Source organism: Buteo buteo, chromosome 19 (assembly GCF_964188355.1).
Source record: "Buteo buteo chromosome 19, bButBut1.hap1.1, whole genome shotgun sequence".
NCBI classification, from domain to species: domain Eukaryota; kingdom Metazoa; phylum Chordata; class Aves; order Accipitriformes; family Accipitridae; genus Buteo; species Buteo buteo.
Window position 1 is genome coordinate 7,727,622 of NC_134189.1, and position 14,054 is coordinate 7,741,675.

At 53.7% G+C, this 14,054-nt stretch overlaps 1 protein-coding gene across 3 annotated transcripts in view; it reads left to right on the forward strand.

Moving 5' to 3' along the window:
- Positions 1-1,072: 1,072 nt before the first annotated feature.
- Positions 1,073-14,054, forward strand: part of HIPK2 (homeodomain interacting protein kinase 2) — a 132,159-nt gene continuing 119,177 nt past the window's right edge. Inside the window, exon 1 of one of the 3 annotated variants that reach the window (XM_075051722.1) lies at positions 1,073-1,324. In XM_075051722.1, coding sequence (XP_074907823.1) covers positions 1,306-1,324 — 19 coding nt within the window. In that variant the 5' untranslated portion in view covers positions 1,073-1,305. Of the gene's footprint in view, positions 1,325-2,435; positions 3,187-3,704; positions 3,725-14,054 lie in introns of those variants that run through there. The other 2 variants (XM_075051720.1, XM_075051723.1) reach the window with 2 other exon arrangements.

A 14,054-nucleotide genomic window follows, 5' to 3' on the forward strand; every position in this document is an offset into this window, starting at 1 on the left:
TCTCTATGCACCGATAAAAATGATGCTGGTCATGTTGGTGTTCCTACAGCAAGAGCTCATCCAGGGAGCTGGATCTTTTAAAATAAAAAAAAGGGGGGGGGGGGAAGTAGTGGCTGTCAATCTCAGTAAGTAAACACTTCTTTGATGTGGTTCCTTTTTTTTTTTTTAAACAAAAACACAACCCGAATCCTAAAAGCAACAACGTATGTTTATTTTAAATGCATCCGCTAAATATTTACACTGCAAGCAAGCTAAATGAAAAAAAAGGATAAATTGGAACTTTTGTCAGTGAACCAGATTGTGAAATGCCTTGAGGGAATAGAAGATTTATTTGGGGAGAGGGGGAGAGGTAGGAATTTTCCATGCTATTGTAAAACATGAGCTCAAATTATATGATCCCCACAGCCAGTGAATTGCAAAGCTTCAATCAGCTGCCTTTTTTATTTTTTTTTCCCTTCCTCTCTTTTCTATAAAGAGGAGGGGGGGGGGGAAGACAGAAGTGTTTCACCAACTTCTGTTGACTGTTCCTTTTTTCTCCTGATTGAAATGTGTTGTTAAACAAGATCCCACATAATCTCAGCAGAGGGTTTCTCTCGCTCGCTCCCTCTCCTTCTGGGAAGCCGCGATCAGTGCCATCGGCGCTTGATTATTTGCAAACTCCCTTCGCTTCTTTTTTTTTTTTTTTTCTCCCCCCCCCTCTTTTTTTTTTTTTTTTCCCCTCCTCTCCGTCTCGGTCTCCGTCTCCCTCTCTCTCCCTCCGTCTCTCTCTCCCTTTCTCTCCCCCCCAGTGCAACTTTTGCAGGCGCCCCGGCACACGCAGCCATGCCGCGCTGAGAGCGGGGGCACCGCGCCAGCCCCCCTCCTTCCCTCCCTCTCTCCCTCCCTCCCTCCTTCCCTCCCTCCCTCTCTCCTTCCCTCCCTCCCTCCCTCCCTCCCCAGCGCCGCCGTCCCGAGCCGGGGGGGCTCCGCCGCCCGCCGCCCCTGCCCGGCCCCGCGCCTCGCCCCGGCCCCGGCCCCGGCCCCGGCCCCGGCCCGGCGCCGCCGCCGCCGCCGCCCCCCCCCCCCCCCCCAAACCCCGTTCGCCCTCCCGCCCGCCCCGGCCGCGTCGGAGGGCCGGCAAAACGGGGCTGGATGTGCCCGGCTCCCCCCGCGTTGAGGCGGGCAGCGATGCAGAAGGCAGGCGGCAGCTTCGCCTCCGCCGAGAGACACCCGCTCAAGATGGCAGATGTGTGTTGAGTTTGGGGGGGCTGCGATCTCGCGTCGTTCGTGGCGGCGTTGCCATGAATAACAGGCGTCCTTGCACCGATGGCCCCCATGTACGAAGGTAAGAACCGGCCCGGCACGGCCCGGCCCGCCCTGCCGGCACCCCTCGCCTCGCAGCGGGGGGGGGGGAACAGGGAGGGAAGGAGAGAACGGGGGTGGGGGGGGAGAACCGGGGGTCCCCGGCCGCGGTTCGCCGTCCCCCCGGCGTTGTCGCGGGGAGGCTGGCGGCGGGGCACCCCCGCCCTGCCCGGCGCCCCGGCGGGGAGCGGAGCGGGGCGAGGCGTGGGTCGACCCCCGGCTCTGTGTGTGTGTATGTGTGTGTGTGTGTTCCCCCCCCTCACCCCGCCGCGTCCTCCGGCTCCCCCAGCCCTCCCCGGCTCCGCGGTCCCGGGCGCTCGGGCCCCGGCGGGGGGCGGTGGGTGAAGTCGGTGCCGGTGCCGAGCAGAACAATGAGGTGGACGGAGCTTGCCCTGCGCCTCCGTCTGTGTGCCTGCCTGCCCCTCGCCGCAGTTTTCATTTCCAGGACCGGCCACCCCGCTCCTTTCACCCAGGAGTTACCCACCCCCCCACCCCGGGATTCTCCTCCGGGGCGCGGAGACCCCGCGGGCAGCGGCGGCGGCGGGGGACGGGGCTACCGGCAGCCGCCTGTCAGCTCCTCCGGCTTCTCCTTCAGCCCAGCCCGGGCTGCGGCGAGAAGCCCAAGTGCCCCAACTTAGTTTTTTTCGGCTTGAAAAAAATAAATAAATAAAGGAGGGGGGGGGGAGTGGGGTGTTAGATTGGTGCGTATTTCAGGGTGGGTGTTTTTTAAAAAACAAAAAAGATTTAAATGTATCGGGGTTCATTTAAATCCCCTCGCGATGCATTTATTCTCCCCCGTCACCCCTCCCGGCTCGGCGCTGGCCGGCGAGCGTTACATAAACCGGAGGGACATCCACCCGGCGGCGGGCGCTTTATCCCGCCCGGGGACCGGTCGGTCCGTGGCGGCGGAGACCCGGGCGCCCGGTGGGGAGAGGAGGAGGAGGAGGAGGAGGAGGAGGGGGGGGGAGGAAGGCGGGGACACGGTACTTTTCTCCCTATGGCGAGGCCGGTAAAACTTATCTGAGGAGAAAATCGAGCCCGGGTTGCAGCGCCCGAGAGGAGGGCGCTCGGCGGGCGGTGTAAAGTTACCGGCCCGCCGGGTTATTTCTGGGCAGCCCCGGGCTCACCGGCGGTGCGGAGTTCGGATCCCGGCGAGAGGCAGGCAGGCAGGCAGGCAGGCAGGCAGACAAACAAAGAGGAGCGTTTTCGGCAGCGGAGGGACGACGGCCATCCCTCCCCGCCCTCGCCGCTGCCGGCCACCCGGCTGCCGGTGCCCGGGGGCGGCGGCGGCGGTGCCACCGCCGGGGGGGGTGGGGGGGGGAAGGAGGGCGCGGAGGGGCCGCGGCGGGGCCCTGCGCGGCGGCGGCGGGTCGGTGCCGGCGGAGGGGCCGCGGCGGGCCCGGGGTGCCGGTCGGGGCCGGCCCGCCGGCGGCGCCCTCTGCCGGCCGCGCCGCCGAGCGGCCTCGGTCCCCGGGCCCGGGCAGCCCCCCCCCGCCACCCCGCCCGCCTCCCCACCTCCACACACACACACACACACCCCCCCCCACCCCCTCCCCGCCCGGCGCCCGGGCCGCCCCCGGCGCCTCCACCGGCAGCGGGCGGCCGCGGGGGCCTGCGGCGGGCAGGGGGAGGCCGCCGCTTGGCCGCCGCCGCCCCCCGTTCCCGGCCGCGGCGGGGGCTCGCAGCCCCGGCGCCTACCTGCCTCCCCCCCACGCCGGGCCGGGCCCGTCGCCCCCGTCGCGGCCCCGGGCCCCCCCCCCCGGCGGTCCGGTGAGGCCTGGCCGGCATCGCACCGCCCGCCCGTTGAGGCTGGCCAGCCCCTCCCGAGCGGTCGCCGCCGGCAGGGTGGGTAAATGCGGCGATCGCTCTGAAGTTCGTTCCTCGCCGGGCCGTATCTCCCGGGAGGGCGGCGGTGCGGGGCGGTGCGGTGCCCTTCGGCGGGTGGCGGAGGCCGGGGGTGGAGTGAGGCGCGGGGCCTGCGGTCAGACCGGCCGCGCTTCCCCCCCCCCCTTCCCGGCGCACCGCAGCGGGCGGCCGCCGAGCGCCGGCACGGCCGCCTCCCCGGAGCCGGGCCGGGCAGGGGAGGGGAAGGGAAGGGAGAGGACGGGAGAGGAGAGGAGGCCTCGGCCGCAGCCGGGGCGGGCAGGGCGCCGGCTTTCTCCCGGGGAGGAGGCGGCGGTGCCGCACCGAAGCGTGCGGTGGAAGTTTAGCGGTTCCTTAGAGCATCCTAACTTCAGCGGCGCCCGTGCTTCTGCCTGACTGGAAAGAGAGAGCAGATGGAAAAAATGCCCTGAAAAGCAACCCGTTAAAAAAAAACCACGTTCCCTGCAGCCAATACGGAAGGGTCCGCGGCCGGGCTCTGCAGCACGCCTCCAGCCTTAAAGTAGGTGGATGTCCCGAATGGCAGGAGCCGGTAGATAGCGTAAAGGCTGACGGGGATTGTTTGATCTGTTTTGTGTTGCAGTACGTTTGCGGGTTAAATTGCTGCTGGATGGCTTCGAGGGAGGCGGAGGAGGGGTTAATGAATGTTTTTCGCCTCCTAGTTGCCATGAGAGGTCCTTAGAATTCCCTGCAATATCGCAGTGCATAGATAAAAACTTACTTATCGCAGGGGATGCGATTTCCTCCTTGGAAGGAGGCAAGGACCGCCATCCTCCCTTACGAGCCTCGCGTCATGTGCATAACCAGTCTGGTCTGTAGCCCTCCTCTGGAGCATCAGGTACGGTCAGGCCGATGAGGAGAGCGCGGGAGCTGAGGGCTTGGAGCAGCGCTGCGGCCAGGCAGTCGCTTCTCTGCTCCTGCCCTTGACCCAGCGGTCTCGGGTGGCACGCACGCACGCCCACCGTCACCACCGCAAGGCAGGCGAGGGTAGGTGAAACAGTATCTCCACCGTACCGGTTTCAGAACGTAGGCTCTTTGACAGAAAAGGTGCCCCGGGAGGAAATGTGACACCTTGGGAGGCCTTATGAAATGGTTCCAGTAGAAATTTAAGTGAGTGATAACATAGAGCACATGCATAAATTCACCCGCGATTCTCGACGTGGAGGTGAGGGCGGTATGTGCGTGTGCTGAGCAGCTGGCTTAAATACTGGTTCAGGGAAGTGGAACAGTGCCTCACCTGATATTAAGAGGCGAGGCATGATAAATAAGTGAATATCTGGTGCAAAATCCTCCCCCACACACCCTGTGCAAGGAGAATTTTCCCGTTCGTTTCAAGGAATTCAGAGGTTTTGCTGTCGTCTTCTCCTCTGCTGGGTTTTTCTCATTCATTTTTTTCTGCGTGTTGCAGAACTGAGCGGTAAAATGACGGACATAAAAAACTACCAAGTAAAATAAAACAGAAGTAACGCTGCCATGCAGTGTTTGGCCTGGATTTTAGTTTTGGTTGTGAGCCGTACGGGGAAATGTGTTGGGCTTCAAAGCAGGCCTCATCAGGTGTCATCCTGTATGGCCTCTGCTCCAGAGTTGGGGCAAACTAATGGCCGCTGTCCTGCTGAGCACCGGAGACGCGGCTTCCTCAGGGGCGGCTGTATCGGCTTCAGAGGAGGCGAACGGCTTGAGGCAGGCGAGAATCTGGTTCTTTGGACTCTCCTCCAGGTAACGTTGCCCTTGCTGTGCGAAATCATCATCGGTGCGCTTGTCGTGGGACGTTTCTTCCTGTGTGGAGAACAGCACCAGGCTCTATGGACCAGGGGGGGCCCCATTTTAAGCGGGCTTACTGCTAGACATCACCAGTGCCTGGGCTGTGGGTAGATTTCTGCCCTGGGCAGGTGCCTCCAGCAATTTCCTGGGTACTTCGTACCTGGCATCCTTCAGAATTGGGTAAAAAGAGGTGTTTATATGCCTTAACCTTTATTTTCTAAACAGCAATTACCTCTGTTTTGGTTTTGTTCCTTTTTGCTTTGCTTCTTACTTATTCCTGACAACTTTCTTGCAACTCGCGGTGTATTTTTAGCAGCTGTGTCGGTAGTTTTCTATGTGGGTGGCTTATGGAATTAATCTGGGTAATATTTGTAAATTGCACCTCGCCACCGCTGCTGCTGCTGGAGCTCGGCGCAGGCAGGGACCTGCCTGCACGCTGTCCTTGTCGCACGAGGGGCTGCGAAGCCTGAAACTGCGACCCCGGACGTGTCGCGGATCAGATCCCGTTTAACGCCAGGAACAGGCCGGCCCTGCTGCGTTTTGAATGCATCCTCGAATCTCGTTAAAGCGCACAAAACTTGCTCATCGGGGAGGCGGCACCAGTGAGGCAGAGTAAAGGTCTTTACCCCAAAGTTCGTGCAGGGAGATGATAACTCGGAGGCGCTTCCTGTTTATGAATTAATAACCAGAACTTAAGCTAAGTCAATGCTGCGACCAAAAGCATAAGTTTTTATTAGCTCAGGATATGGCTATAGCCAGGATAACAGGAAGCCCCCCCAGTTATAATTATTGTTCTTATCATGCTGCCGCGTCTAGTGATTAAATGGGTTTGAGGTCTAATGGGTGAAAAATGCTGTTTTATTTTTGGAAGCGGAAAGAGCGCTGCTGGGACCAGGGACCAGGGCGAGTAGACAAACAACGCGCTGGGACAAAGAGGCAGGCACAGTTACTTGCCGCATCATCGGCCCTTGGACTCCGTGCAGCGCGTTCCTCTCCATGGCTGTTACAGGTGGGAAAGCCCTCTTGGCTTCGGCAGGACACCTCAGCTGGCCTGGAAAATGAAGTAATTTTCATTTTCCAGTGCCTCGGTTTCCCTGTTTACCCAGTGGTTGCTGTTTACTGTCCACTTTCATGTGGTGCTTTGAAACCACTGAATGTGGTTTCATCCAGACTGGGTAAGCGCTGGCTGTGCACCCTGATCAGTGTAGGTCTCTTCTGCTGATGGGGGACAGCCCAGAGACCCTCTGATGCCTGTGAGGGTTTTGAACTCCTGGCAACCCCTGGAAGTTAGACCATTTATTTGGAGGGAGGTAATGTACTTGGGTGGCTAAATGAATAAGCCTAAGTTTTGGCCACATTGCAGCAATGGCGTGTAAAAGTCTGTGGATATTTGGCCAGGAGGAAAGTTCTGGGAGGTCAAATCATGGAAGGATTGGTGACCTGGGCGTGGAGTTAAATCCCTGTCCTGACTGTGGGCCTCACCAAGTGGGTCCCAGGTGATGGTGTTAGAGCAGTCCTGCCAGATGGCAAGGTCAAGGGCAAGTTCAGCCACCTTCTGCTTGGGCTGGGCTTAGAGACACCAGGATGAGGCAGATTGGACCACTTAGGTGCAGGTCTTAAGGCAACTGGGAGAGCACATATCTTTGGGCAAGACTCCTGAGAAGGGGAGTTTGCAAAGGCATTCACTGGTGGGCTGACAGCTATTATGGTGTCCCCATCCCTGTGTCTGTAAAGGACAGGTAGGCTGAGACTGGGTGTTTTCGAAAGTTCCACCCGTTTCCTCTCTGATCCCAATTTAAGAAGATATTTTAAGGTCTTGCCTAAATTTAAGCTCACAGGCAGTGCTGCTGACTTCATTAGAATTGTTTGTCTTTAACTCTGGCCACACGCTGAAGTACCTTTCTGACTCATGGCCTCTATAGCTTAATCAGTCCATTTATAAAAATGAGGTTGTTTCCTCATCCTTACTAGGAAATCTCTGCCCCCTGAATGTGAAGTGTTATTTATAGGGCTTTTTTTTGCTTTTGGAAGGTTAACTGGTGGATAAAGAGAAGTGAGCATTGAATGCTATTTAGAGAAAAGATTGTTTCTTCAGCTATTTACATACCTTACTGGGGACCTGGGTGTTTAACAGGAGGCCTTCTCTTTTGAAACTATTCCTCCTAGCAGTACAAAGTTCAGCTTTTGTTTTGAAAATAAACCCACGTGATCATTTCACTCCAGATAGGGCATTTAGCAATTTGTCTCTTTGTCACGGCAGAAGAGTAGAGGCATGTTACTGCTTCCACCCATGTACAGCCCAGAGAGCGCACCTGAATCCTCCTTCATTTGGCCGCATCAGCGACTGAGGTCCTTCCTCTAGAAAGCACAAGTGCATGTATTTTGGGACCACTCTTGAATTCAGCTAGCCTTCTGAGTTGGGTAATTTTGATGGTAGAAATTATTCTTCTAAGACTTCCCCACTCAGGTGAGCGGAGGAGCAGCCCCCGTCTCCATAGGTTGGCAAAGGCATCGCCATATTGCCAAATACCTTAGAGAGTCCGGAGTCAGGGCTAAAAGAATTAAAAAGCTGTACTATTAGAATTTATTTATTTAATGGAAGTAGTAACAAGCTGTAATAGTGTGTGTTTGTACAGTGCTGTATAAGTTCAAGGTGCTGTATAAAGAGTGGCTCTCTGATCAAGCCACTGGCAGAATGATGCTGAGGAACAGTCTTTCTCTTATTCGCAGGGGGGCTGCAAAATAGCCAGTGGGAGGTGAGCATCCTCGAGATGTGAGCCCCTTGAGCTGCTCCTGGGCTCCATTCTGATTTCAGGGATCATAGTGTAGATCAGCAACAGCACCACTGAAACCCGGGCAGCTCCGTGGGGGGAAGCGCCGTCTCCGTGGGGCGAGCCTTAGCCCGTCTGTGTCGCGTTCTGGAGGGAGAGGGCGTTTTATGCTGGGTGGAGGATGGCATGGTTTGCTCCCTTGGTTTTCTTCAGCGTTTCCCACTGAATGGGACATTTGCTTGGAGAAGGTGAAGCTCACTCTTCATTCACACCTCGTTCTCTGTCCTGCTCACCTTCCAGTGCCTGTGCTGACATCTGTCTCTGGAAGGATGAAGTGTGAGCAATCGCTTACAGCTCCTACCCTGAAAAGCGGAAAGGGTCACCCCGCAAGGCAGTGGTATTTGCCAGGGATACTTGGGAAACTCAGAAGGGCAGCTGTCTTCCCTGTTCATTATAAGCTTTAATCCTTAAAGGCATTAGCAAGACCTGGAACAACACTGTTACACAGCGGTGCCCTGCAGGCTAACGTCTCCTCTGGTTCTAAACGCTGACAGGTTTATTTTGGTCTGTGGGCTATGCTGAAATGCAGAAGAAACTTAGCTCTCACCAAAATCATTGAAATCATGGGAAGTGGGCATAGGAAAGACTTCAAAAAGTTTTTCAAAGTAGGATGTGCTATGCCAAATGTGTGCTTGTCCAGCATGTTTCCTAACACATCTGTCCAGTGTGTTCCCCATGTATGGAGGGTCCACAGCCTGCCCAGGCTGTCATCGCTGCCTTTAACTGTCTTTGTCACTGAAAAGATTTTACCTCCTCTGTAACTCTGCTCTGCTCTGCTTGCTGTGATTTTTGTCCTATCGACGGTGGGTGTGGAAAAACTTCCTTTCTCTTTGTCACGTCTCTCCTTGGCTTTGTGTTCCTTAGGCTAAATCCTCTCTCAAACACATTCCTCAGCTCTTTCTCCTGTGCCTTGTTTTCTGCGGCTCTGACCGTCCTCCTAGTTCTCTATGTTCCCTTCAGCTGGTCCACCTCTCTCTTGAATGGCACTGCTAGAGCACAGCGCTTTACCTGGGGTCCTGCGCTGGTTGAGTAGAGCAGAAGTATTCCTTCACGTCTCTTAAAGCCAGTGCTCATGTTTGGTTTAACTTTTGTACTGTGCATTGTTTATCTGTGTGTAGCTTGTGATGCGCTGTGGCTCCCAGGTCCTGTCTGAGAGGTCTGATGCCTTGTGAGCCATCTTCTATCCTTTATGTGTGGAGCTAGCCTTTCCTACCTAAACGTATGATTTTCATATTTGTCCCATTTGAATTTCATCCTGTACCTTTCAATTTGTCGGGGTTGTTTTGAATTCTAATCTAATTCTCCTGACTTTGCAGTCCCTTCCTGCTTGGTGTCACCTGCCGAATTACAAAAAGCACAGTCTCTGTTTCTTCACCAGGATCAGCTTTGTTTTCTGCTCTGCAATCCCAAATAGAAAGCACAGAAGAGAAGGAATTGTTTCATAAAAAAAAGGAACAAAACCTTGCCCCCAGAATAGAAAAGAAACAGAAAAAACTAAAAAACACTTTCACATCTCCTGTTCTTTTACTCTCCTTTGGTGCTTTTGAAGTATTCCTAAGAACAGTTGTATTTGCAACAGTAGTGCCAGTGCCAAAGAAAAGCAGGACCTCACTAGGCATGACATTGCCACGGAGGGGTAGATGGTTCCCACCCCAAAACATTTGCATTTTATGTAGATGAAGACACAGGAGCGTGCATAATACAAACCGGCTGGGCTCTTTGGGCAGAGGAAATCACAATGTGTGGGTTTTCCTAAACATTTGTGACAGGGGTTCGTTTGGGGAGGGGAAGGGTGGGCTGAAGGTTGAGAAGAAGTAAGGCAATAGGTCAGGAACACGAGAGAAGAGCATGAGAGAGAGAGGTGGGGAAGAAAGATGAGGGCGGGTGTCTGTAACAGGAGAGAGGGAGGTGATCCCTGGGAAATACAGGGGCTGAGGCCGTCACAGCCGAGGCTGGCAGGAACAGAAAGTTGGATGAATTGCTGAAGATCCTGGCTGGGACTGTTCTTGCAGCTGCCCTTACTGACTTCAGTCTCTCCTAGTTTTTTTCCCTGCAGTTGTCTCTGACATCTTTGGAAGGGAAGGCAGGCGAGGACAGGAGGTACCACCTCTATCCTAATGCTCATAGGCAGGATGGAGAGTCTGCCTGGGGATTCCCCGGCTGGAGCTGAGACCAGAAGCAAAACTGATGCTATAGCATTCCCGTAAGACCTCTGATACTACTCTCTGTGCTCAGGAAATTCTGATGGGGCAGAGATTAGCTGAAACACCAGCACTTTTCATTGATCTGAGATCCTTGTGGTTTCCTCCCTCACTGCCATTGCCCTTCCCACAATGAAGGCAGCTATGCAGGATGAATTTGATCTGCCATCCTCCTTCCTCCTCCCCGGCAGGGCCCGCGCACTGAATTCTCCCACAGCCTGTACACGATGTGTTTAAGGGCACGTGTGACTGTCCCACCCTCTGTCCCCGTGTCTACCCTACTCTCATCATCAGTCTGGGTGACTGAAACAGGTATGAGTGCAGAGACAGAGTCACCAGCGACTGAGCTCACGGGTGAGAACCACACGTGCATCGTGCCGCACGTGGATGTGCGTGGCCCGGAGGCTGGGCGCGTTTCGAGCGTGTGAGGCTCAACATACTGTTCTCTCTAGTAGCAGGTCAGGTATGTCAATGTGTTTGGCAGCAAGTCTGGAAGATTATGGTTCTTCTCTTGGGTGAAGAGAGCAAGAAAAGCTCTTTTTTTCTTATAGTTTGGGGTCAGGGCGTTTATTTGCTACTGGATGTGATCCAGTGGGTTCAGTGCGTGTCTGTTTATTTTTGCTTGAAGACATGACTTTTTTTTCTCTAGTTACAGATCGTAAAGGCACACGGGATGGCGGGTAGCCAGCAAGCTCCCTAACTATTAGCTGCATTGGTGGGGTGTTACGCTAACACTTCTGGAGGGAATGTTACAGCAGACGATAGAGTGGGTTGATGGAGATGTGGACTCTAGCAGTAAGGCTCGGAAAATATCCAGTCCCAGAAAACTTGCAGAACATTTCAGAGAAAGTTTGTTTTTTCAGGAAGCTCCTTTAGCTTTCCCAGAATATTTTTACTTGTAGACAAAATTTGTAAGCGTTCTTTATTTTTAAAACACGGTTTATATTCTGCTCTTGTCTGCAGCAGCGCCAGCACTGTCAATGTATTTATCTTTTCCCTGTTAACACTTGCAGTTCCTGGAACGTCTCCTGCTCAGCAGCTGTTTGTAGGTGGTTTTTTTTTCTCTCCCATCATCATGTACCTTTCCTTCCTGTTCAAGGCATCCATAAACCTCTCGTAGTGACATCATAGCTGTTTCCATAGCAACAGATTATGATACTAGAACAGAGGATAATATCAAACAGGAGGAGGAAGAGATAAATTATGGTGTTTGTGTGCGTGTGTCTGAGAGCTTGATTATATTCCTACATCTCTTCCGAGGATGTTGTCTGCCTGGTTTCTTCTCTGTTTATCTTACATGCCTTTTAAAGGTTAGGAAAAAGCAAAGGAAAAAAAATGATCTGGAGGTCAGAACAATACAGACACATATTTTTGATGGTCTCTGTGTAAACCTAGTGGGCTGAGATTTATTTTTTTATCTCAGTGGTAGCTCTCCTGTGTCTCCTGAGAGTAATCTAGTCCAGAAAAAAACTTGGAGGCACAGCAATCCCCTGGTGCAGCTTCACTTTTATTTTAATGACAAATTATTCGTAGGTACTAGCAGCTGGGATCTCGCGTCAAGGATCTCTGTGCTGCAGATTTTCCAAAAGATGGACAAACGTGGCATGGCATTGCCCCAGAGAGCTTGCAACCTGGATTTCAGAAAGGTTGCGACAGGTGCTCGAATCAGCTAGAGCTGGCATGGGGAGAAGGGGGAGAAGTACCCAAAAGAAGCATACCAGCAGAAATACGATCTCTATGCAATGCTCCAGCCTGCCCAGAGAGTGGTTGTGGCGGAGGTGGTCTGAGCCTCACCCCAGTGCTGGCTCTTCACAGTGGTGTTTCTGGGGGAGCTATGCCGGTAGTGGGTCAGAAGCCTGGTTTGCGACCATCTGCGTGGTTCTTCCACGGCTTCAGGCTGTCGCTCCAGCAGGAGCTGAGAGCAGCAGTATTGCAGAAGGACGAGTATCCTATCCATGTTGTGCCATGCTTACATTGGTAGGAAGGCTATCTGCTTAAAGCATGAGGCTGGAGGTGAAGAATGTCCAGCTAAAATGTATGGGGTTTTATTTTCTCCTAGGCAGCATTTAGTGTTGACAAATTCCAAATAGTTTGGCAAGGATTTTCAGCAGGTCTCTGTTTTGCCTCTAAATACTGGTAATTTCTGGCCATCATTGCTACTTTCCTATTTAGACGATTGACTTCAGGAGCTGGAGAAAAAATTCCAAGAAAACCCTCATAACTCTGTGTGCCTGTGCAATCTTTAATCTTCCGCTAGTGTCAAAATTTCTGGGGAGTTAAATGGCCATTGCTAGTCTTTAAAATACTCAGAGCAGGGTCATCTCTAACATGGCAGATCTCTGGTGATGCTCTTGAGCACCGTAACATTGGCAAACAGTTTTGATCCCATACTTAGGCACTCTGGTGCCCCAGGGAGGAGTGGAGGGGAGGGATGTGAGCAGAGCAGTAATCCATAACGCGTCAGCTAGTTTAGCGATGCAGTGGGGCAGGGGAGTACGTAACGGGGCTCTTTCCATTACGGGAATTCAGTGACGTGCCGCAGGACGAGCCCTGGGTCAGCAGCAGAGCAGTGCTGGGATTAGATGATGCCCAGCCTCCAGCTCCCGATACGTCAGTGCACGGGAGCTTTCAGGCATCTGGGTGGGCTCCTGGCAGGCTCGGTAGCCACGTCGAGCGAAGTTTTTGGTCCAACTTAGTGCCGCCGGGATGGAGAGGAGTTGGCAGGTAGGAGGAATTGCACAAGTCACTCAAACTCTGCAATGCCGTCGGGGGTTAAAGTTTCTCAGAAGATATGTGAGCACAGAACACCTTGACAGGAATGAATAGTTAGGTCACCTTCACGGAAGGTTATTGGGAGCCAGTAGAGACCACAGAGGACCGGTTGGGTGCGCTTCCCCTGCACAGCACCGGCACGGCACGCTAGCCCCAGTTTCTGAGCAGGCTGACGGCGTTGTCCTGCGGGGAACACGCTTCTGCAGTCAGGCCTTGGGGTGATGGGGTCAGGGGAAGCTGGAACGAAGTCCTTTGCAGAGGGAAGAGAGATTACAGCCTTTTCTCTGAAGGCAGATTAAAACAAAAGGACAACTCTTGGCTACACCCAGTTTGTGGACACCGTGGAGAAACCCGAGACCTCATAACTGCTTCGGGGCATGTGCCTACAAAGCAAGTGGGGATCACATTTAGTCATGAGTACAATTATAAATTCCTTCATCTCTTCTAGCGCTATCACTGGCACCACCAGAAACCTGCCTTCCCACCAAACTCCCCCTCTGCATTCTCTCAACATCAGAATATGTATGTATTTAGCAAGTGGGGATAAGAAACACATTGCAAACCCCATTTTAAAATAGCTGCACCACCTGACAAGGACACGTGAAACCCAGACACAAGCAGAGCCCATTGATGGTGACAATACTTCTCTTGCAGTGTCATTTTCTCATCGCTTATCTGAGGCTGTGAGCACCTGGATAATGAAAAGTGCACCTTCCAAATGCCTGCGCTGCCTGAAAGCACATGCGAGTCGGAAGGCACGGTAGATGCTGTTACTGAGCTGTGTGTGAGAATACAGGTGGAAGAGCATATGTGTGTATGTGTGTATATGTGGGACTCTTTCCATGTTTGCAGGCATGTGTAGGAGCGCGCACGTGTGTTTCCGTGTGGCTTCATCCCCTTTGTCTACAGAAGGCAACGTGGGCCTGATTCTCCTTAGAGCTATTACGCCGTTCTCTCAGCAAATTGTATTTGTACCAGGGCTCTTTTCCACTGCAGGGAATGAAGAAGGGAGATTTATTATAAATATAAATTAGGCTTTCTGTGTGTTTGTGAGCTGTCGCAGCTTGTAGAGGAGGAAATATAAACAAGGTGAATGCAGGGTGTTTATGTGGAGCGATGCTGTGACAGCGTATGTGTTGGCAGGAGTGCTGTCTGCAGTCTCTGCGTAAGGGGTTGTGTTGCCGGTGTGAGTGTGAAAGGCTGTAAATCACAATGTGTTCAGGAGGGGACACTGCCACTCTGCCTGTAAAAGGCAGGGAGAGATTTT